A 24,480-nucleotide genomic window follows, 5' to 3' on the forward strand; every position below is an offset into this window, starting at 1 on the left:
ATCAAGTTCAGAATTTAGCCCCTCCCCCCTGAATAGATTTAAACAGAAAAATGAAACGGGTTTCTTGTTGACGTAACCACCGTTCAAAATCTTGCCTAATACCAAATTTCTTTTGATTTACCCATAAGACTGTAAATAATAAATCTGTGTCCGAATGTCAATGGTTGTGTGCTTTGTATTGTATTTTCAGCTGATGAAGTCTATTACGAAACAGTAGTATCATTCCGGAAACACTGTCCTTGAGACTTTTGGGACGTCTTCCGTTGAAACTTTTGAAAAACTATTGAGAAAACTTTACTTTTTAGACTTTTGAGACGTCTTCTGTTGAAACCTTTGAATAACCATTGTGAGACTGACCTTTGACACCTATCTTGAACACATGGCTTGACGTTCTGGGCCACTAGTCTGTTCTATTGTATATATGAACTCTAATAAATTTATTTTTGAATGATATCATTATTCCATTATATATGCTCTACTGCTTCAATGGCTTTCAAAGACTGACATCAAGGGAATGTCTCCAGTTTTGCCCTGTTTTTACCCTGCACCATCCAGCTGCATTTATCCGTTACAAATGTTTCTCCCCTTTAATGCCAAGTTAAATTGCCAGGTTCTGAAAAGCGGTTGAAATACTACCATAATTTAGGGAAAGCCAGGAAGCAGTTATACACGATCAAATTTAATATCCATTTTTTTAAAAAAGCCTAAGCACTGAGAGTCATTTTGTGGGATCCCAAAGCTTTGCTTCCAACCCCCAAATGTTCACTAGGTGCTGAAATGATCCATGGACACGAACAACACGATGTAACCACAGAAGCATCAGCTAAACCAAAATTACGTGGCAGGAGCGATGGAATTCCAGATCTGTAACTGTGGGTGCCGACTAAAGCAATTTGCGTACCCTTTCAGTTCGCAGGACTAGACCAGGACATTTGAATGGCATTTGGCCTGCTTAGTGGCTCATACAAGCCAAATCATCGTGGAAACAGTTGCTAGCTTTATCGTTTCTGCTGCAAAGACCCGCAAAGGGGTTTTGTTAATTTGATTCTGTCTTGGTTTGCTGTTGTCCATACTTTATGTACAGTACGTTGGAAATTTACGGTATTGTTGTTTTAAGAACTTACGTCCAGCCTCCTTCTCTCATGGTAGCCAACCAGATGCTTATGAGAAGCCTGTAAGCTGGACATGGTTGCAACAGCATTCTGCTCACCTGTGATTCCCAGAAACTGATATTTACAAGCTGACATCCATTTGTCTTGAGAGACAACAGAGTGCACCTCCGGGGATGGAGTCAAAGTGCTGGAGAATCACAGCAGCTGCTGTGGCTGCAGATATCGGTAACTGTCTGTCTCCCATGGTTTTTTATTTTTGTTGTGTGTGTTTTTTGCTGCATTAGCAGCTTTGAAGTGATCTCCCTGGGGCTCATGCCTGGGGCAGTGTGTTTGCAGATCCTGGGCTGCTCAGAGAAGAAGACCCCCCCCCTCTCAGCCTTGCTGACGTGGTCCAAAGCAGAGCAGAGCAATACATTTGACACCAGCTTAGTTGCCGGAGTTGCCGGAAGGAGGCATACAAGATGCCATCCAATCGTCTTAGGGACTCCGCTCCGGATTTGTGTATGTAGCCTTTTCTTCTCCTGAAGATATCCTGCAAGGCAGCAGGTACCGATTTTTCTATTTATTTATTTATTTCAATATTTTATTTTTTGCTTACATTTTTACATTCATATCAACACAACAAAACATTTATGTTTTGGGGGTTCTCAACCCCCGGACTTCCGCCCACCCTCCTCCCCGGTTTCCCATCATTGCCTCCTATATTTTCTGTGTCTTTATATCTTTATCTAATTTATTCATCTCCCTTGTTTCAAAATCTACCCTAATTATATCACTGGTGCTATTATAAGCCTGCTAATGTTTTTAAGTGTTTGCAGTGCTCCTTCAGTTATTCCACACAATTAATTCATTCTTTTTAAAACCTTTTGTCTTCTTGGTGTCTGACCTTCCCTGTCATTTTCACCATTTTGGTATAGTCCATCAATTTCGCTATCCATTCTTCTTTCGATGGGGTTCTTTCTTCCTTCCATCCATGGGCATATAACACTCTCGCTGTTGTTGTCAGATACATGAATAGGGCCTTTTTCTCTTTGGGGATTTCTTCTCCTATTATACCTAATAAAAAAGCCTCTGGTTTTTTACTTAGTGTCATTTTAAACATTTTCTTTAATTCATTATATATCATTTCCCCATATCCTTTTGCTGATTTATAGGTCCACCACATATGGAAAAATGTACCCTCATTATCTTTGCATTTCCAACACATATTCAACAATTTTTTTTGTACATTTTTGCAAGTTTTACTGGAGTTAAACACCATCTATACAGTCATACCTCGGGATGAATACGCTTCATGTTGAACGATTTCAGGTTGTGCTCCGCGGCAACCTGGAAGTAACGGAACACGTTACTTCCAGGTTTTGCTGCTCGCACATGCGCAGACGCTCAAAATGATATCACGTGCATGAGCGGAAGCGGCGAAATGCGACCTGCACACGCGCAGACATGCAGTCGCGTCTTACGTTCCTTTCAGGATGCGAACAGGGCTCCGGAACGGATCCTGTTCGCATTCAGAGGTACCACTGTACATCATTTTCATGTACTTTTCCTTTAACGCACAGCATGCTGTAAACTTTATATCAACCTTCCTTACCCTTGCCTCAGTTTTTTCCTCCAGGCAGTGGAGGTTTAGATCAGAGACATTTTCCAAGGGGCGTAGTTTGTCTTCATTGGCTTGTTCTGCAATGCACTCCTTGTCTGCCTGACTCCTACTCCATCCCTAACCATGTCTCATGACTGTGGTCCATTTCACACTTGCCTCCTCTCTAGGGGCTAACTCTTGTTGGGCAACTTGTTGAAGGCCCCTCCTCTCCCTTCTTAAGGTTTATTACCAGATTTGTGCCATAAAAAGGTAAAGGTAAAGGTACCCCTGCCCGTACGGGCCAGTCTTGACAGACTCTAGGGTTGTGCGCCCATCTCACTCAAGAGGCCGGGGGCCAGCGCTGTCCGGAGACACTTCTGGGTCACGTGGCCAGCGTGACATTGCTGCTCTGGCGAGCCAGAGCCGCACACGGAACGCCGTTTACCTTCCCGCTAGTAAGCGGTCCCTATTTATCTACTTGCACCCGGAGGTACTTTCGAACTGCTAGGTTGGCAGGCGCTGGGACCGAACAACGGGAGCGCACCCCGCCGCGGGGATTCGAACCGCCGACCTTTCGATCGGCAAGCCCTAGGCGCTGAGGCTTTTACCCACAGTGCCACCCGCGTCCCTACATATAGGGCCATATAGGCCTTCAAAGAGTGGACACCCCTTATAAAAAACAAACAGGGGCCTGTTTCAGAATACTGTCCTCCAGCAAATGTTGATGACTGATGACAGCTATTAAATAATTTGGATTGAAGTGATGGTGATCTGAATAAACACCTACCTTCTGATTTTTCGAATGAAATGTTGTGTTAATTTTCTTCTCCCCCCCCCCCCCCAGCTTTGCCAGCCAAGCTTGCATTGGTTTCCAGGAATTTGGTGGAACCAGGCAAAACAGGATGATGATGAGCACTTCTTTCCAACCAATGAACGTAGAATGGCTGCATTTTTGCTGAGTTCCGTTGATGGTTGTTTGTAGATTCATTGTTTGCTTTCTGTGTGTAGAGAAATGTGTGTGTGTATGTGTGTGTGTGTGAGAGAGAGAGAGTTTATTTTAGAGTTCTGCCCACTTCCTGGCATTTGTCTGTTTATCTTTCTTTAGTTCGGGAAGAGCAAGGACAACAGAAAATTTGGACAAGGGAGGAACTAGAATTTTTCTACAGCACTCATGCGATGAGCGAGTTTCTAACGTGAATATATACAAGTCTGTTTATAGTAATGGTTTGGAATAAGTTAACTTAGCAAGGTATTTTTTTAAAAAAATAAAGTATTAAAGTAAACCAATATATCATGTTAAATATTTCTTTTGCTAAATATAATAAAACAAAACCATGATTTTATACAACTGATGTGCTACAATGAGATATGAAGTCTCAGAAGGCCTGATGAGATGGTCTGTTGTCAGTTCCCCATAATGGAGAGTAGGAAAATCAAAGCTGGAACTCAAAGGAGGAGATGGATTGTGGGAAAATCCAATTCAGTTTGCATTTAAAACACGAGCCTACTCAATTCACACTTCAGTAACAGCCATGGGTTCTGGAATTATAAAAGTGGAAGGAAAAAAATTTCTCTAGCAATTTTCTGTATGCCATGCATAATTTTATACACTTCTGTCATGTTGCCTCTTAATTGACTTTTTTCTAAACTAAAGAAAAGGCCCAAATGCTGCAATCTTTCCTCATGGAGAAGTTCCTCCAACTTGGGCTGCTCTCCTGAAACAGGATCCACAGTGGTGCTGGAGGTCTCCATGAAGTCCTAGTCCACTTGGATGAGGCCTATCCCTGGGCTCCATCTGCCTGATACATTTAAAGCAGTATCAGGCACACCCAAATCCTAGGGGCAGAAGTGCCTTCGGCCCCTTCAAAACCTGCTGGCCCTCTCCATGTTGAGGGGGCGGAAATGGCTGAGCATGGAGCAGTTCGGTGGCTGGCTCCTCCTGAGCGCGAGAGGGGAAGCCATGCCACACTGGGCTCCGTCACACGTGTGACGTCACGCACATGTCATGTGTCAGGTGCATGACATCGCATGTGTGTGGCGTGTGACAGGCACATGATCTCACACACGTGCAACATGCGCCACACACCGGACGTCACACTCATGTGACATGCACTGTCTGCCCCCCAATCCTGGGTGCAAAACAGAGCCTCATACCACTTTAAACAGTCATTGCTTCCCCCAAAGAATCCTGGGAACTGTGGTTTGTAAAGGGTGCTTAGTTGCTAGGAGAACCCCTAGTTCTCCTACAATTCCCAGAATGCCCTGGGAAGACAGATTGATGGTTAAACCACACTGAGGTTCCAGCTCCCATCGGCCCAGCCAGCATGACCAGCAACACCTGAAAGACCACTGGCTTCTCATCCAGTGAGAAATAAACCCACCACTACCCAAACATCCTGTTTTACTGGAAGGTGAAACCATTTTTTATCCTGCACAGCCCTTCGAACAGAGGACTGTTTGGGGTAACTGACTCTTCCAGAAACATGATGGGGTGAGGGGGGCTCCTAAATTTTCTGTGATATAAGCGTGCAGCATGCTGATTCTTCCCATTTTAATTCATATGTAGTGCACCTCAGCTATGAGAATTTTGGGAAATACTAAGATGGCCCTTGCTTATTGTAATGCGTTGGCTCCAAAAGCTTTTCTTGGAAATTATAGTGTTGCTGAATGAATGACTGAATCATGTTGGCTCCTGATACAAAACATTCTGAAAACTTAAATTACCATCAACAGCAAGAAAGGAAATAAGGAACATACTTGCGGCTCTCAATACCCAAAAGGCATTCCAACAGCTGCCAGAAAGTATCAGCCTTGTTTAATACAAGACCATCTTCCTGTTAAATAAAACAGGGATGTTAATGTGGAATAATGGAGCAATTATGTAGAATCTGATAGCAGGAGGCGAGCTGAATGGGAATGACAACTAACCTCCCCATTTGTAAATGGAGAACCAGTCTACTGGAACTGCTGCTTGTTAGCCAAAGGCAATTACAGAGTTGTACTCACAACGCCAGAGTGCAGGGACATTGTGGATCTTGTTTACAGATAGATCTTACAAGAACTGAGCAGGAAAATGATGTCACTGTAGCTCATCTTCAAATCCGGAATACACTGATCACAGGTGAAATGCTTTGGCTTAGCTGAAAAATGAAACTCAGAGCCCCATTCCACAGGTTTCAAAATTGGTAGGTCTGTAGGGTCCTTCTATTCTGCAATTTGCAAACGTGTGTTGCGCACCATAGTCTACATAATAATTGCAAATGTGAGTTTTTAATGACTGCTTCATAATTGGCACATCTTGTTTTTTTAAACCCAGCTAAGCCTTAAAAATTTATAATGACATTTTTGCAGGAAATTAATACTCATAATCCCTACTTAAGTTTATAACTATACGCTGGATAAGACATAAGCTGAATAATCCTGTATTCATGTCACGGCAGGAGTAGAGACAGCTCTACTTGGCCCTGGCACATCTGTACCAACTAAGAGGAGCATTACATACTGGACCAATAGCCTGAGTCAACCAACTCTTTTGTCCCTCCTCTTTTCCCTGCAACCCATGTGACACCCTTTATCTTGCTTGATAGGTCAAGCTGGCCGTGTAAAATCCTATCAGGACTCAATGCCCTCGCCACTCCTCAGGGACTGTGCGAGACCAACATTTGACGCCCTCCCCACAGACCTTATGGTGCTGGCTTAAGCAAGGCTTTGGGAAAGAGTATCATTAATATTAAAATGTATCTGGGGGGGGGATTATCGGTTTGTTTCCCTTTTGTTTTTATTATATTAGGTGTTTTGTGTTTTGATTTTGTATTTTTGTGTTGTGAACTGCCCTGTGATCTTCAGATGAAGGGTGAGATACAAATTTAATAAAGAATAATAATGATGATCCCAATCTTCCACTCCCTAGCAACACAGAAACAGTGACTGATCTTGCATCCAGGAGAGAGTGGATCTTGAACAGGAAAGATAGTTTTGGTGTGGGTGTGTGTGCTTTCCTGTAACATATTATAGATAATCAGTGCTTTTTTTCCTTAAAAAAAAATGTTTAGGGGTACTCTCATTTTCCTACTCATATTGAAATATTGCTCCTCAACAGTGGCGTAGCGTGGGGGGTGCAGGGGGGGCCGGCCGCACCGGGAGCAACATCTGGGGTTAGGGCAAATCCACGGGTTAGGGGGCGCAAATCCACAGGTTAGGGGGCGCAAATCCACGGGTTAGGGGGCGCAAATCCACGGGTTAGGGGGCGCAAATTACTTGCCTTGCCCCGGGTGCTGACAACCCACGCTACGCCGCTGCTCCTCAATGAGGCCAAACTTAGATGCACGAAATGTTTAGGGGTATGCGTCCCCCCAGAAAAAAAGTACTGTAGATAACTACGTGTTTGTTTAATTGTTCACCGCCTTACGAGAAAATTCACAAAAGGCAAGCAATACATTTATAAAATAAAAACAAGGTAAACTCTAATCTAATATAAAAAGGGTTGTGTTGCTCCAGTAAAGCTCTTGAGAGTGGCTTGACAGCAGAATAGCAGGTGCAGGGTTGTTTATGACACACACTCCATGCTACAGACACCTTCACCTGTTGCACAACTGTCTGTCATGAAACTTGCACCTGGAGCAAGTAGCTTAACAGCCCCGCCCCCAGAGGAGCAGCTGCTCTTAGCAGCATCACTACTACGGCTTATGGGGCAAGACCTACTCATGGTTTGCATGTAGCAGGATGTGGGATGGATGCCGTACTAGTGGGAAAGCAACCCATGGAGAGCAAAGGGAGCCATTAGCCTAGTTCACACATAATACTAAGACATAGTTAATGTTAACCATAGTTAATAAACCATAGTTGAAGGTGTGGTGCCTGGCAGATGACCACCTAAACCTTATGCCACAGAGCAGCCAAGCCTAGAGAGCTGTTGGGATTCTTTTGCTACTCTTCACTCGTGGCTCTGTAGCTTTTGGTCAGAGATGGCTCATTAATCATGATTAAGAAGGAGGTTTGAGTTTGCACATAATGGTAAGCTATGGTTAACGTTCCAGGAGGTTTGCATACCAAATCTTGGTTAATGGGAGAACTTTAACCATAGTTAAACCATAGCCATAGTCCAGGTGCTCATCTGCGTTCATCCATAAGCCATGGTTTAATAAACCATAGTAAAAAGGTAAAGGTAAAGGGACCCCTGACAATCAGGTCCAGTCGTGGCTGACTCTGGGGTTGCGGCGCTCATCTCGCTTTATTGGCCGAGGGAGCCGGCATACAGCTTCCAGGTCATGTGGCCAGCATGACTAAGCCGCTTCTGGTGAACCAGAGCAGCGCATTGAAACGCCGTTTACCTTCCTGCCGGAGCGGTACCTATTTATCTACTTGCACTTGAAATGCTTTTGAACTGCTAGGTTGGCAGGAGCAGGGACTGAGCAACGGGAGCTCACCCCGTCATGGGGATTCGAACCACTGACGTTCTGTTCGGCAAGTCCTAGGCTCTGTGGTTTAACCCACAGCACCACCTTAAGAAACCATAGTACTGTATAATAAAGCACTGGACCTTGCAGTCGTAATCCGAGGCCCTTTTTCGTGTGGCCCCTCCACAAGAGGCGGCAGGGGGGCGGGTAGCAACACAAGAACAGGCATTTTCTGCAGTGACTCCCCTCTTGTGGATCGCTCTTCTTAGAGTGCCATTGTTATATATATTTAGGCACCAGGCAGAAAACATTATTCCATAACCAGGCCTTTGACCTTGAACTATCTGTGGCCTTTTAGAAGTGGGTGGGATGTTTCTAATGTATTTCTTTTTTCCCCTCTTGGATTTAATGTATATCAATGTGGGTAGTTCTGTCAATTTGCTCAGTTGTAAATTGCTTGGAGTTGCCTGGGCAAGAAAAAGCAAATGACAAATTCAAATTATAATAAGTTTGTGAACCAGGCCAGAGAGCAATGAGTTGCATACAGCAGTCCCTGAGCATGGATGCAAAGTACAGTGGTGCCCCGCAAGACGAATGCCTCACAAGACGAAAAACTCGCTAGACAAAAGGGTTTTCCGTTTTTTGAGTCGTTCCACTAGACGAATTTCCCTATGGGCTTGCTTCACAAGACAAAACGTCTTGCGAGTTCTTGCGAGTTTGTTTCCTTTTCCTTAAAGCCGCTAAGCCGTTAATAGCCGCTAAGCTGCTAAGAGCCGTGCTTCGCAAGACGAAAAAACCGCAAGACAAAGAGACTCGCGGAGCAGATTAATTTCGTCTTGCGAGGCACCACTGTAGATGTTTTCATGTGTGAATGGTCCAGATTAATGTAATCATCACATTTTGTATTTTCTACACTTTTGTATCCTTGTGACCCAACTATTTACCCTTCCCCCCAGTTATATGTATATGCACCTGCAACGTGGGACAAAGTGGAATGTAGCCCATGGAAGCTTATGCCTTACTAAATTGGTTATTCTTTAAGGTTCACAACTCTTTCGTAACTGTTATTGCAACAGATTAACATGCCCATGCCACTAGAAACCATAAAAGAAATAGGTTTTAATATGTCATTCATCTTATGGTGACTCGTCTACCCGGTTACCCAACGTGGAGAACCCTTCACAAAAAAATAGTTGGGACTACAACTCCCGTAATGCCAGAGCACTATGGATGAGGCTGATGGGAGCTGTAGTCCACAATATTGGATGGCACCACATTGGCTACGCCGCTGTTTATGAAGTCTCGAAGGTGCCACAAGACCCACAAACGTTGTCTTCCCCCCCTAAGATCTAGATCCTCTGCTTCCCAGAACCAGAACAGGAGCAGCCAGCTCCTGCCCGGGAGCGCCGGCAGTAAAGGGGTCGCGGGAGGGAAACATGAGAAAGTAAACGCAACAAAAAACGCCCACCTCTTACAATAAAAAGGAGCGGGCGGTGCGGAGGCGGGGGATCCCTTTGCAATGCTCTCTCTCTCTCTTTTGCAAGGAGGAGCCCTGACCAACATGGGAATCTCCTGCACTGGGGCCCAAACCTTTTCCAAAACGAGAAACGCCGCAGAGCCCAAGCGCAACATGCACTGGCGAGCCGACGCCTCCGTCTTGCGCAACTTCCCCCTCCCCGGCCATCCCAGGAAGCGAGCTATTGGAGAGTGCTCTGCACACGCTCAGAGGCTCTCTTGGCTTCTTTCTCCCCGCCCCTTTGCCCTGGCTGGCCCAGCTCATCCGAGCTCTTTGCTCCACCCCGGGCAGACTCCGCCCTGCCCTCTCCCCTCCTCGCTCGGAGGCCGGCCTTGCGCCCTCCTTCCTCGGCCTCGCCTCTTGGGGAGGCGGCGAGGAGGAGGCCGTCCCGGAAGGCTCGGGGGCCGGGCCGCTTGCGTCGCTTCCCGTGGGCTGGCGAAGGGAAGGGGAGAAGCGGAGGGAAGGGGAGGCGCTGCCCATGCAGAGCAGGCAGCAAGAGCCGCCGCGGCGCTCCGGGGAGCAGCCGGAGCTGGAGCAGCCCAGGGCAGCGGGAGACGCCGTGGAGGAGCCGGAGGAGGAAGAGGCGGAGGAGCCCGGCCGGGCCCGGGCCCCCTACGCCATGGAGATCGAGAAGGAGTTCCGCCGGCTCGACCAGGCCGACAGCTGGGCCGCCATCTACCAGGTGAGCCGGGGCCGGGCGCGGAGAAGAAGCCAGGCGGGCAGCGCCGGCGCCCGGGAGCGCGACCGAGCGAGCTCGGGCTCCTCCGTCCTCTTCCTCCGCCGCCGCCCCATTGTCCGCCCTTCCCCACCTCTCCACCCCCAACTCCTTTTTCTGCTGCCCTAGAGACTCGCCCCTTGCCTCGGGCTCCTTGCCCCGGCTCCTTCCTCTCACTCATAATAGAGTTTTGTGTTACTTTTAAAAAAACTGCATTTCTCCTCAGCCTTAATTTTGGGTTGTGTGTGTGTGTATGGAGAGCCCCCCTTCTCCTGCTGCCCCACTTTCTGACCCCCTTTCCCTTGTTGCTTGGCTAGCATGGAAGACATAGAAGGGAGCGCATTGTGTGCGCTCGCCGGTTTGGGTCAGCTTCCCTTTTGTGGCATCTACCCTGTCATGTTCTGTCGAGCCCTTTAGAGATTATGCTGCTACAATTGTGGGTCTTGTTGGTGTGTTTCATTTTTATCTCATTTCTAACACATCTGCTTTGGGAAGCGTGAGAGAGGCTCCGTTGTTTTTATCCTTGTTCTACCCCTCGAAGCAACGCTCTTTCTTTCCAAACCCCTCCAGCGTCTCTGCCCCCTTGTGCAAGGTTTCTTGGGGGCTGGGGAGGGGGACTGACTCTTGGCATGCCCTCCCAGACATGTCTGTGCGCAATCTACTTAGGATAACTCTTTTCTCCGTTTGTTCTTCCCTAATTAACAGCTTCCTAAAACAGAAATAGTTGAGCTCATCGTTCTGCCCTGCCAAGAAATAATTCTAGTAATCCCTTTTCCCCTTGTGAGGAAGAGTGTTACTCTACTTGTCTTCCAGTAGTCTAGGTTTAGAATTAAATAACCTTTTTTACATCCTTCCCCGGCTAAGGACATTAAGAGTTGTTTGCGTCTCAATTCCACAAGCATATTTTGCTTTATTGTCCTATATTCCTATATATTCTTGTCCTAATAAGGGTAGCCTACCTGGAACCTGATTAACCTTAATATCTTTTTGTGTGTGGATATTTTGTGATACATGCATATGTTTTTTTTATCCTTTTTTTGTCAGTCTTTATAATGCTGACTTTAATTTTGAAAATGTTCCCTAACGCTATTGCATAACAGTGGTCTGAAGATTGGAGTCATGCTCATATATTTAACAAGTTTTTTGGAACAATTCTCTCCTCGCGTAAGTTGCATTAGGTAGGAAGTAACAGGCAAGAATAGTCACTGAAATCAGTTGCCATTGTTATAAAAAATGATTGTGTATCTTTTAATAACCGTGCACAAATACTTGTACAAATATTTTGCTGCCTCGGGGTTTTGGGTGAATCAGTGGTGTGGTTGAGAGGAGGGCTTTCTACCCAATTCTTTAATGAGCATCTGTTTTGGCATGGCGTTTGTAAGATGTGTTTTAATGGATATTGATGGGGTTTTAGTTCATACGCTGCCAGGCTAAATCAATATGTGAGATTGGGCTTTGCTACTACTCCCTTTGCAGGGGAGGTGAATGTATTTATACCTTGCCCTGGGGCTTTTGGAGAATGGAAAGGTTGCAAAATCAATTCCTTTCCTTCCGGTTATGTTATGAAGGATTGAGAGAAATATTTTGCATAACTTGGAAGGTGAGCAATGATGTTTGCACCACTGAACTAGAAATCAAGACTGCAGGCCTTTGCAGAGTTAAGCCCATTGATTTCAGCTGGTTTCAACACACCTAGCTGCAAGTGGGATTGGGATGCACGATTGGTTTAGGTTTGTGCATGGCTTGGGGTAGGGGGTTGCTCTTTTTCCTGCATTGCAGAGGGTTGGACTAGATGATCCTTGGGGTGTCCCTTTCAATTCTACAATTCTGTGATTCTTCTTGTGGCATTTATGTTCTTCAGTGTGAGAATTTTGTTACCCCCCCCCCCGCCCAAATGTCCTTGGAACAGAAGATACCGTGAAGGCACAACACTCAGAAAGGACTTTGCAAAATGCATTAGACCAGCGTAGCCCGTTACTCTTGCTTTAATCTAATTTTGTCCTTTCCTCGTAGCTTCGTTGTATAGTATCACTTGGATGGTAAATTATGTCCCCCAAAGTAAGGAAATTAGGTCAAGGTGGCTGCTGCACTCTCTCTCTCTAGTCTTACACCATGTGCTTTGCATAAAATCGCTCCTTAATGTGGTAGCACTTCACAGCATTTGTGAGCACTTTGTTGCTAAAAGCACAGTAGGCACATTTAAGAGAGTGCTGCAAAACTTAACTGCTAATTCTTAGAAAAATGTCTACACTTGTTCCACGATCGCAGCTTCAAGTTCAGTTCAGGTCAGAAATAAACACTGGCATCTTTTGGCCTTGGAGAAATGCGTCTAAATGTTTTCTCTAGTGCACTTGTCACTGAAGAACACTTACATTCTCACCTGTGCTGGGGTCAGTAGAGCTGTCAGGTATTGAATAGACCATGGAGCTGAACTGCCCAACCTCCCCCATCCCACCCCCGCTTCAGTCTTACACAGAGTCATCCAGTTCCTGAATAAACCAGCAAACTTCACAGCAGTTTGAAATATTTAGGTTCACCAAGTCCTTCAGTGGAAATGTGGGCGGGTTGCTCAGTTTTGACACAAAGGTACATGCTGCATGTGGGATCATCGCCACGTTCTTTTATCAAGCCAGCTTGCCTTTGCAGTAAATTGTTCTCAAAAAACTCCTTCGTTTTCAAAGGCTTTCCTCAGTCGCCTGTTCATCTGTCCTCCCCTCACCCGAAAAACAACCTTTGCCGCAGTGGCCTTCCCTTCGCTGTTTCTTACCTAGCCAAATCCATTCGCTTCATCTCTGTGGTGCTGGCCTTTGGGTGCTTCTTAGGTGGGCTGCCAGGTATGTGTGTAGCACCCATAAAACAAACAGACCTGTGGTATAGTCCATGTGGCAGAAGCAAATTATGAATCGGTGGGATGGCACCTAGCCCCACAGCTGTACAGTGGTACCTCTACTTACGTTCACCTCTGGTTACGTATCCTTCGGGAAGTGTTTTTCCGGGTTTCGCCGTGCGCACATGCGCAGAAGTGCTCTACTGCCACATGCGCAGAAGTTGTCCCTCCACTTGCAGAAACCTCAGGATCCGACCAGAGCTCCGGAATGGATCCCGTCTGCAAACGGAGGAATCTCTGTACTCCTTCCTCTCCACTTCTGGTTTAGCAATAATGTTTGCATCTAACCTTGGGAAAATATGCTGTTGGAATAAGATACTGTTCATCCTAGAAGGCAGGAACGAAGCACCTGTGGCCCTCCAGAGGCTGCTAGATCAAGCCAATGTCCCATCCATTCTAGCATCCCTATTGGAAGTCTGCAAGTGAACATGAGCGCAGCAGCAGTCTTCCCACTTATGGCTCCCAGCAGCTGGTATTCAGAGACATACTGGCTCCAGAGGTAGAGGTAGAGCGTAGCCATCAACTCCCATCCTCCCTGACTTTTGGCCATTCTGGTTGGCACTGGAACTGGAATCCAAAACATTGGGAGAGCCGCAGGTCCTTTGCCTGAGAAACAGCTTCATCAGTTGCTTTTGGGTTTAGAATCCAGTTTGCTGTGGGCAGTTCAAGTGTTAGAAACTGGGATAGGAGCCAAACGGTTTCTGGGATCTGGATTGTGGGTGCCAAAACAGAATGTCTAGTCGCCGTTTTGGGGAGTGGGGGGGGGCAACACTTTTTATTTATTATTTCGATCAGCATGAACTAATACACAATTCACATAAGTCATGCAGTGTTAATATCACATTTTTAGCAGAAACGGTAAATACATGTTTAATATGGTATTTACAATAAAAATATTGGTACCATGCTTCAGTTTTCAAAACCCTCAACTCTTTATTGTGAAACATATTGTCGATCCTTAACGTATACTGTATATAAGCCTCAACCCCCCCCCACCCCCAATTCTGACTGTGAAAAGTTAAAGTGCGGCTTATATTCGCGACATTGCAGTATGCAGCCAGGAGCACAGGGCAAACAGCGCCAGGAGCGCAGCGACTGCCCAGAGCGTAGTCCCCCGTCCTCTCCCCCATGGCTGGGAAGGGGGAGAGCAATGAAGGGGCAACGCAGCGCGGCTCCCCCCACCCTGCCCAGTGTGCAGCCAGGAGCAGCCAGGAATGGAGCAGCTTATATCTGGGTATTTTTTCTCTTTTTTTCTCCGCCCGTCCCCAATTTTAAAGGTACAGCTTATATTCGAGCCAATACGGTACTTTGAGGCTTCAAAGCACATACATTTCAGTAATCCTTGAGTGCCAGCCAGGCGCAAAAAATGGCACCCAGACTTCGGGAGGTGCTCGCAAATGGAGACTCTTTAGGCGTAAAAGGTGCCTGGCACCCTGCTCATTTTGAACCCAGGCTGGCACTAAATAAATGTTAATAATGTAGTACAGGCAACTCCCAATTTACCTAGAAGTTACCTTTCACGGCACTGCGTGTTTAAGTGAAATTGTATATATTTGAAACACCATTGAAAACGGCCTGATAAAGCCCCATCCCCCCCCCACTGCCCTGTTCCCCCATATCAGATGGGGGCTAAAATGGTCCCTGCCTGCGGTAAAGTCATTATCCAATATTTGTGTGGGGCTCAAGGGGTCTGGGGTTGTTACGTCTTTCCTTGCCTTGGTCATAAGACTGGAATAAAACACTATGCCTTCAGTTTTATAGGCCGCTTGCCTTTAGAGGCCTTTGGTCAGGGCTTAGCCTGACTCCCCTTCCCCTTTGGTATAAGAACTAGTACGAAAGAGGCCTCCCAGCATTCTCACAGGCCCATATAAGATCAGTGCTCACAGTTGGGCCTGATGAGCCTTTACTGTTCCCAACCCAAATCCTGCGGAAAGCCAACTAATTCAGATTTTAATTCTATCCTGATTTGTTTTTAAGAGGTGATTTAATGTTTGATTTTATATCAGTGTGATTATTTGATGTTAGCCACCCTAAGCCCAGTCTCGGCTGGGGAGGGCGGGATACAATTAAAAGTTTGTTATTATTGTTGTTGTTATTATACATGAACTTTTAATAAAAGGGGATGCTGTCTTTAGAACTATGTAGTATGCATGCAACTCCAGACTATATGTTGAGTGTTACATTTTCTGATTATCCTTTTGCTCTCCTCCATTGGAAATAACTGTAACCACTACAACTGTTTCCGAAGGTCTAGGAAGAATTAAAATCATTGTTGAACAGCTGCCTATGGTGGAGTTCTAGGCCTTGCCTTGACTGGAGTTGTGCAGTGGAATGGTGGTCTATGTACACCACATCTGTGGCTTTACATAAAAGTAAACGTGTGCTGAACACTAGCAAGTAAGTCCACAGACACGTCAAGCTTACACAAGTGTTTACTTCCCATGCATACCTATGTGAAAACAAATTCTTGCACACAGATAAATTACAGCACAATCTGTTCCTCTACCAGAAGCTTTTCTGCCTGGTGGTTGTGCTGATTTGCCAAAAGTTACTAGCTGAGCGACTATTTTCATGCCAGCACTAAAGGCCAGCTGTAATAATCTATGGAAGTGTCTGGCTATATATATATATTTATGTATGTATAGCTTGGGTGGCACTGGAAGAGTCTGGGATGTTGAGTAGGGGCTTCAACAGGAGGGAGAAACCAGGAAAAAGCGGAAGTAGGCAGCTTCTGTGATTTATTGAATGTGCTTTATTGATTTTTCCTCCCTAATCAAATATTTCAGTTCAACTACTTTTGGCTAATGGGGAAAAAAAACCTTTTGATGGATTTATGTTGCATGAAAAATTAACACAACATACTTGTTTAGTGGACTAATACCAATTGGAGCCTAATTGCTATTTAGGGCATTGGAAAAAAATTTTGGTGTCTGTTTTTTAAAAACATATGGACATCACTGCCAATTACTATCCCTGAGTTTAAAGAGCTTGGTGAGTTTTTCTGGGAAGTCATTGCATAAAAAAACTGAAAAGCCATGTACTTACCTGTCACACTTTTTGTTTGGGGGAAATGCAAAGCAACACTATAATGCTTAAGCAGACGTTGGGGATAATCAGTCTCTGACATGTAACTCCAGCATAGAGGTGAGCCTTCTGGCAGAAATGAGAATGTTTCGTGCAGTACAGTGGTACCTCAGGTTACAGACGCTTCAGGTTGCAGACTCCGCTAACCCAGAAATAGTACCTCGGGTTAAGAACTTTGCTTCAGGATGAGAACAGAAATCGTGCAGCGGCGGCACAGCAGCAGTGGGAGGCCCCATTAGCTAAAGTGGTACCTCAGGTTAAGAACAGTTTCAGGTTAAAAACAGACCTCCGGAACGAATTAAGTTCTTAACCTGAGGTACCGCTGTATCATATAATAATACATACTTTTATTAACTTGGCTGCATTTATACCCCCCCTTCATGTGATTTCTGGCATGACTTACAATTTTTGAGGTTGTATCTTCTCCGCTCCCATGGGGTGAACTACATTTGACCAATAGCAGTGATATTCCAAATTAAACAATGAAATGTGAGCATTTTGAGAAGGAACTGAAAGAAAGAAAGAAAGAAAGAAAGAAAGAAAGAAAGAAAGAAAGAAAGAAAGAGAAACCAAAGGGGGGCAGGAGAAGGAAGACATTTCTTTCTGAAAAAGAATAAAATATCAGTTCCCTGTTCATATATTACACAATCTGACATGAATGAATATGACACAGGGTTCTCACTGAAAGTACTTTGGCATTTTTGTGCCAGATGGTTTGCCACAAATTCTTCAGGGCATAAGAGTTTGGGAAGGATGCCCAGGACAAAGGCAAAGAATCCAATCTGTTTTCCAGCCTGTACCAATGTCTCAGAAAATACTCAAAATAGCTCGCCACTTTTCTTGAAGCAACAGTGGTCTAGTTCTGGGAAGCAGCTGATGAGGCAGTAAACTTACATCTTGGTTGTATCCCTTCAGAGTGCAGGTGAGCATTTCACCGTGCAAATACCCACCTTTGGGGAAAGGAAATTCTACGCATAAAGAGAATGATGTGTAGAGAGAATGATGCTAAAATCACCCTCTTTGACATCCAGTTTTCTGTGTTTGAGAATTCCTGTGGAGAATTCCATCATACGAAAAACAAACCCATCTCATTCTGGTGGACGAACAGACCAGACCTGATATGGTCGAACGGACTTCAGGTGTATTTTGGACTTTAGGCCAGGGATTGATGAATTCGCTGGATTCCACATGTGGTGGGACGACAGTGTTTATCAACCATGGCCATTGGGCTCAGGTTATCCATCTCTGTTTCGTATGTTGAAACACACTTTAACTGAATGCTATCATAAGTTTGGACTGAAGTCTCTGTGATGTTAATTGCATGAATGCTAGAAATGTGCTTGTTTAAAACAAAACGCAAATAGGAGTCTGTGAAGCACCATGAGTGCAGAGGATGATGCTAAGGAGCTGCCCTTGGGAGGGAAAGTGGGATTTAAATTTTTTAATAATAAAAATAATAATAAGAGTTTAATCTTACCGTTTCCTGTGACCCCTGCCGAAAGGTCCCCTAATGGGGTTATTGGGTTGCTGTTTTTATTGTGCTTGTGTATTTTGTGGTTTTATATTTTGAGTTTATCTTGAGACCTCCGGGTATAGGGTGGTGTATAAAATCAATCATTCAATCAATCAATCAATCAATCAATCAATGGCTTATTTACACCAGGGAGGAAGCCTGCATTGGCACCAAGGGAGGTTTCTCTCTTCTTAAGCAAAGAGGAACTTCGTGGAAAAGGGTTACAACTCTTCTCTCCCAGCCTCTGTGATCTGGATCTGTCGGAGGATCCCCTGAGGCTGCTACATGTGTAGCAAAAAAACATGCAAGTTAATTGCACCCATGCAATTATTGCCACATCTACTTTGGTCTTGAGTCTCCTCCTTAAGTGGCGCAGTCTAGACGCATATTTATCACCTGATGAGAGAACTAGACTTTAGGATATGGGTTGATGTTAACATGGAGAATGAGACTATTCATGGCTACTAGCCACGAGGGAGGCTGTTGTGCTGCCTTCTCAGTTGGAGCCAGTAATGTTTCTGAATACCAGTTGCTGGAAACTGCAAGGCAGAGTCCTTTTTCTCTTACATCTTGGTTGTTGGTTTCCCACAGGCCTCTGGTTGGCTACTGTGAGAACAGGTTACTGGACAAGGTGGACCACTGGCCTGATTCAGCAAGGTGTCTTTATGTTCATATAAATGTGGCATAAGTAGCTCGCAGGCTGAAAGAAACAGCCAGCTGCAATGCTAAACCAAGCTGTAAGCCCATTGAAAGCGGTGGGACTTGCATGCAAACAAGCATGCCTAGGCTTACACTGTGTATCAAAGAAAGAGCAGGGGTGGCCTGCGTGGTACCAGCTAGATGTTGTTGCACTACAGCTACCACCATACCTCGCCATTGACAATGCCACCTGAACCTGGTGGGAGCTGTAGTCCATTAATATCTCCTGAGCAGCATGGTGGCCAGGCCCAACCTAGTGCCAGTGACAAGTGCCAGATTATAGGAGACTTCTAAGCAGTGTTCGAAGCACCCGTTGTTCTAGGCGCATTCTGTGACAGGGGATTTCATTAGTGCGAGCAGTTTCTGAGCACTAGTCACATAGTACTGCGCCTAAGATTTCAGATTAAAACTGCAGAGTGGAAGGAAAGGAGGACATTTTTCTGCCTCCCCACTTCCAGCTACTCTCTGAAGCCTGGAGCAGAGACCCTCTTAAGAATATAAAGAGGCGGGCAGGGGAAGGACTAGACCAGGGGTCAGCAACCTTTTTCAGCCATGGGCCAGTCCACCGTCCCTCAGACCATGTGGTGGGCCGGACTGTATTTTGAGGGGGGAAATGAATGAATTCCTATGCCCCACAAATAACCCAGAGGTGCATTTTAAATAAAAAGACACATTCTACACATGTGAAAACACACTGATTCCTGGACCGTCCATGGGCCAGATTGAGAAGGCGATTGGGCTGCATCCGACCTTCAGGCCTTAGGTTGCCTACCCCTGGACTAGACCATGTGAAAAATGAACATAAGATTTTTGCTGCAGGTCATTCATTTTCAGCTTCGTATTCTTGTTATAAAAAAGTGTGCCTAGACATTCCGTTGTTGCGCCCGTAACCTAGGTTTAAGGTGCCATTCAGCTCCTAGCTTTAATATCTCAGTTTTTAACACTGCTTCTAAGTAGGTGATAATCTTTCAGACAAAGCTAATGGTGTGCCTTTCAGAACATGTCATTTAGTACATGGATATCTCTAGCGTATTTACTCTCAATGTGAAGGATATTGAGCAATAGCTGGCAGCCAAGGGAAGCAAGTTTTGGCAATTTCTTTATAAGCAAGAGGGTGGTATCTGAAGAGAATTTCCTGTTAAAGTAGCAATTAATATTACTGAAGTTCCTAAGAATTGAAAATAGATGCAAGGGAGCAGCTTGTGAGACTCTTGTAGAGTCTGGTCTCTTAAAAACTTGGGCACTTCTAAGGCCTCATGCCTTCAAGCTAATGCTGAATTAAAACAGCATTTTCTTTTATTTAAAATGCCATGAGGTTTTCAGTTAAGTAATATTGGTCTCTGGTATAATCAAATCCTAAACAGTTTGTAAGAAACATCCAAAATTCTGATAGTGAACTCTACAGCAGCGTCAGGGAGCATAACGTGACTTCTGTGGATATAGTTTGGGCAGGCCATCCCAATCTACATGAGTTATTCAGGCACAGAAAGTTCTGTAATGGTAGAAATTGGGCTTTTTGAAAATAAGGTTGGATTCAGCAGAAGATTAAAGGCCTACAAATTGTACTACTGTAATCTTCTTTCTCGTGGTCACAATTTTCTACTTGCCTAGAGCGTTGGGCCCTGGGATGGATATATTTTTCAACTGGAAGCCAGCATTTTACAGACCATGTTCTTTGGAAACTTGCATCTCGAAATCTTTGTGAAAATCTAGAGGAGGAGGAGGAGGAGGAGGTGGTTTGGGACCTATTAATTTTGAAAGCCAACCCTCTAATCTGTCTGCAACTTTTCCAGTGTGTTAATTTTAATGGGTTCTTACTTTTAAAATGAACTCATCATTTTCAAAGCTCGGGTGACTCATCCTCTCCAGACTCAAATGCCACATGCAAATTTGTTCCTAAATATTACAAAATGTGGAAAACGGAAATTAACCCAGTACTTCAGTCAGATCTTTAGGGATGACAAAAATTATTCTGTTAAGAAAACAAGTGACAGCTTTACCAGCTAGGATCAACCAGCTAGGACAAACAGAACAGACACTTCAGGGTTGGGGTCTCCAACCTAGATGATGGACTACAATTCCCACCATTGACCATGTTTGTTGCAAAGTACCAGATTGGGAGGAGGATATTTCGCAGTGTCGTCTATGCATGTGTTTTGATTTTATCCGGGGCTCACTGTTTTGGCACTGGATAAGCTGAAAGTTGCTGGCTGTTGTCACCTTGATTTAGTGCCTGGTTTGATATGCACAGAGACTTGTTTTGTTGCTGTCCCACCAAATATACGGCAGGAAGAATTATCAGAAGCCTTCCTTTTACTATTGTTAACCTTGGACTGGACTCAGGAGAGGGAGGAGCAAAGTTTTTGTTCTTACAGCCTATTAATTCTTTTCACTTATTTCTCAATTGGCAAAACTCATTCATGGACTTGCCACCCTTTGCTGTGATCAGTCGGTTGATATTATGTGTTGTGTATGGGTTCTGTTTTCTGCAGTAGGCCTGAAAGGCAGAGAAACCAGCCTTTAACAAAAACTGCTAGGTTGCTGTGCTCCTGAACCCAGGAATATCCCAAGCTATGCATAACCAATACTACTTCTAGCATATTGCCAGCGGAGGTAAATTCTTATAGAAGCAAAACTACCGTGTATCTGTGATTACCGTCTATATGTAAACAGGTTACCCCTTCATAAGGCATTAATAGCTGCCTGTGGTTAGATTGTACGCTGTGAATGGAATGAGGCTCATTCACATGACTAAATGTTGTTGGTGATAATCTGTTGCTATCTTGCGCGGTATTAGGTGGCTTAGAGTTGTCACAAAGGGCTGTGATGGACACAGCACCTAGGCTGAAATGTTTTGAGATTTCAAAACTAACTTTAGGTCTTCCAAGTAAGATACAAATGGGACAAAAATTTAAGTGCCAACCTGAAGGTGACTACTTTCAGAGCTGTATGTGTTCTCTCTGTTTGCCAGCAAACACAGAATCACGTGAAGACAAAACCCAGCATCCTGAAATTATTTATTGGCTGTTTGACTTGCAGAATATATATGTGGACATAGAGGTAACCTGTGATTTGATGGCAGTTTTAAGGGGGTGCCCTTGTTACAAAAAAAAAGTTCATGAAATTTGACTACCCATAACAATCCATGCCTCAGATGCACACTTTTGTTCCATGGCTGCACTGAAGAGAACTGAATCCATGAGTCTTTACAGTCAATGGAGACAGAGGTGGTGTGTGATTTTATGGTTCTTTTGTTGGGGGGGGGGCAATTATACAATTTCCAGAGGAGCCATTTTATGAAATCTGATATGTAAGCACATCTTTTCCATTTTCCTTCCACTGGTCTCCCAGATCACTACCTCTTTCCCATTCATCTGCTCCACTTTCTGTTCAGCTGCTTAGGTACAAGCTGAAAAGCACATAGAGATGAAAGAGGAAGTGAGAGAGAGTGTACCTCTTCCAACTTCCCCTTCAGCTCTTTATGCTTTGCAAAGGGGATCAGTGTAACTACCCTTGCCATCTCATGACAAAGAGGCAGTGATTGGGCATTGGTAGATCCAGGCCAGGGGCTTTGTAGGCACCAAGGGAGGTCCTCAAGAGTGCCGCTGTACCCATGGCACTGCAATCCCTGGCTCATCTTAGAGCTACATGGATGGCCTTGAGCAAAGCTTTGTCCTCATGTCCTCCCTTGTCCCACTGGAGGAAGACTTAAACAAGCCAGTTTTATAAGCCATGGGTTGATGTTTGCTTGTACCGCGGCTGTTGTTTTAAACCAGGATTCCTGTTTCTCACGTAATGTTAAGCCAAGGTTCTTTGAAACCGAATGCAAACTCCACAGATGTCCTCTTCCTTCTGGCCATGCAGGGAGGGCGAGTGCTTGGGACTTGTCCATGTGGCACTACACTGTGGTTTACTGTTGCATGTGAACCAGCCAATTAGCTTAAAAGGAGAACGGCATGAACATAGCACAAAAAGGGCAAGTACTCTGCTAAAGCCTTCTTGAATAGCCGGCTTTGCTTCCAAGCATCTAAAAGCACACAGTGCTTGAAGGATCTTGCCTGGCAGGCATATCCCCGTGGTGGGTTCTCCACTTTGCAGCCAACAACCAAGGAATCTAGAGCAAGGCTTCATGTACTGAATGGAGCATGCAGGGGAAGGAACATAATGGCCTGAAAGATATCTGAGTGCCAATCAGTTTAGAAATCTCCGGTTTTATTTATTTGTTTTCGAAAGCAAGTAATAGATCTGAAGGCTTCCAAGATGGGTCTGCATGTATGTGGGTAATATCTAATAACATCTCAGACGGCAGCGGTCTGTCTGAACAGGCTGCCCTTGTCTTTGATCAGCAGCCAGGGAAACACTGTGGACAGAATACATTGGACTTGGAGCAGGAATAAGTCTGTTCAAATCCCCTTGCGCCTTTGACGCTCTTGGGGTCGTCTTTTTCTTTGGGGATCACTCGTAGCCGAGTAAGATTGTCTTCTATAAACACGGTTTTAACAATGAGTCCATAAGTGACTGTGGAGGCCAATTTTGGATCCACAGGTCCTTCCACAGTGGGGACATTGATTTCCAGGCGGGAGTTGATCACAGTGTGGATTTGCCAAGCGTGCCTTCCTCTTAGCACGTTTCTCCCTTGTGTCCTGAGTTCGAGTGTTTTCAAAGCCCATGACACCTTGGGTAAAGGCTGTTCTCCAACTGGAGTGCTCGCAGGCCAGTGTTTCCCAGTTGTCAGTGTTTATACTACATTTTAAAAGATTTGCCTTGAGAGCATCTTTAAACCTCTTTTGTCGTCCATCGGCATTACGCTTTCCATTATTTTTAAGTTCGGAATAGAGTAGTTGCTTTGGAAGATGATCATCAGACTTCCACACAGCATGACCAGTCCAACGAAGCTGATTTTGAAGAATCATTGCTTCAACACTGGTGACCTTTGCTTCTTCCAATACACTGATACTAGTTCGCCTGTCTTCCCAAGTGATGTGTAAAAATTTTCGGAGACACCATTGATGGAATCTTTCGAGGAGTTGGAGATGGTGTTTGTAAGTGGTCCATGTTTCACAAGCATATAGTAAGGTTGGTAGTACAACAGCTTTGTAAACAAAGCTACAAAGCTTTTGGGGTAAGACTGGACCAGTCACACACTCTCGGACTAGGCCATATTGTTGTTCTGAGACTAAAAAGGGTGTATAAATTATCACACCGGTTATAGAATATGAGACCCCACAGGATCTGGTATTTTTTCTGTTGAATTTTATAGATGGCTCCATTAAACGTGTAGCATAAAGAATTAGTTTCATGTGTGGTCATAACAGCAAGCGTTTTGCTGGCCAAAAAAAAAGTGGGGGGGGGGGGGAGATTAAACCATTGCCATTTGTAAAAGGGTGGATAGAAGAAAATGTAAGAATTTGCCAAAGGAATACATCGCATTAGAATAAGTGTGAGAGAGAGAGATAGTGAGGGGGAGGTGATGACAGGTTAAGTTTATAATAAAGTGGATCTTCTTTACCGAACATGGTAAAAACCTGTTGCTTCTTGATTATTATTATTTTAATATATTGATTTCAGATCTCAGGTATGTGTTAGGTATTTTGCAACTGTTCTAGTTGTGTTGCTGTTTTTGTTGTTATATGGTCAGTTTCGTACCCATCCTTACAGCAATTTAAAAATGCAGTATTAAGAACAGTTTAAGAGAAATTACAGTCCTATGGCTCTGCTCCTGCTCGTATTGTTTTAATATATGCATTAGAAGTGAATCATACTGATTTATAATGCTTACTTTATAGGAGAAATTATATATTAGCGAAGAATATGCTCCAAGAGTATTCAACCTCCTTTTGACCGATTGATCTATTTATTAATCTCTATTCTTTCCTTTTTTTAAAAAAATACACCCATGTATTTTTATTCTGTTGATTTTTTGCTTAATATATGTAGACTGTCTTTAATGTGTGTAATCTGTGCATCTTGGCATAA

General features: G+C 44.6%; 1 protein-coding gene and 1 long non-coding RNA gene across 3 annotated transcripts in view; one reads left to right on the forward strand and one right to left on the reverse strand.

Annotated features, from left to right (window-relative positions):
* Positions 1–1,681: 1,681 nt before the first annotated feature.
* LOC144327851 (uncharacterized) lies at positions 1,682–9,826 on the reverse strand. Its single transcript, XR_013393021.1, has 3 exons — positions 9,559–9,826; positions 5,452–5,528; positions 1,682–2,441 (listed from the first exon to the last, which is right to left on the reverse strand). It is a non-coding gene; the product is annotated as an uncharacterized LOC144327851 (long non-coding RNA).
* Positions 9,827–9,962: 136 nt separating this feature from the next.
* The window catches only part of PTPN1 (protein tyrosine phosphatase non-receptor type 1), a 90,355-nt gene continuing 75,837 nt past the window's right edge, over positions 9,963–24,480 (forward strand). The window contains exon 1 of one of the 2 annotated variants that reach the window (XM_028735196.2): positions 9,963–10,288. In XM_028735196.2, coding sequence (XP_028591029.2) covers positions 10,085–10,288 — 204 coding nt within the window. In that variant the 5' untranslated portion in view covers positions 9,963–10,084. The remainder of the gene's footprint in view (positions 10,289–24,480) is intronic. The other variant, XM_028735195.2, reaches the window with a different exon arrangement.

Source organism: Podarcis muralis, chromosome 5 (genome assembly GCF_964188315.1).
Source record: "Podarcis muralis chromosome 5, rPodMur119.hap1.1, whole genome shotgun sequence".
Classification (NCBI taxonomy): Eukaryota; Metazoa; Chordata; class Lepidosauria; order Squamata; family Lacertidae; genus Podarcis; species Podarcis muralis.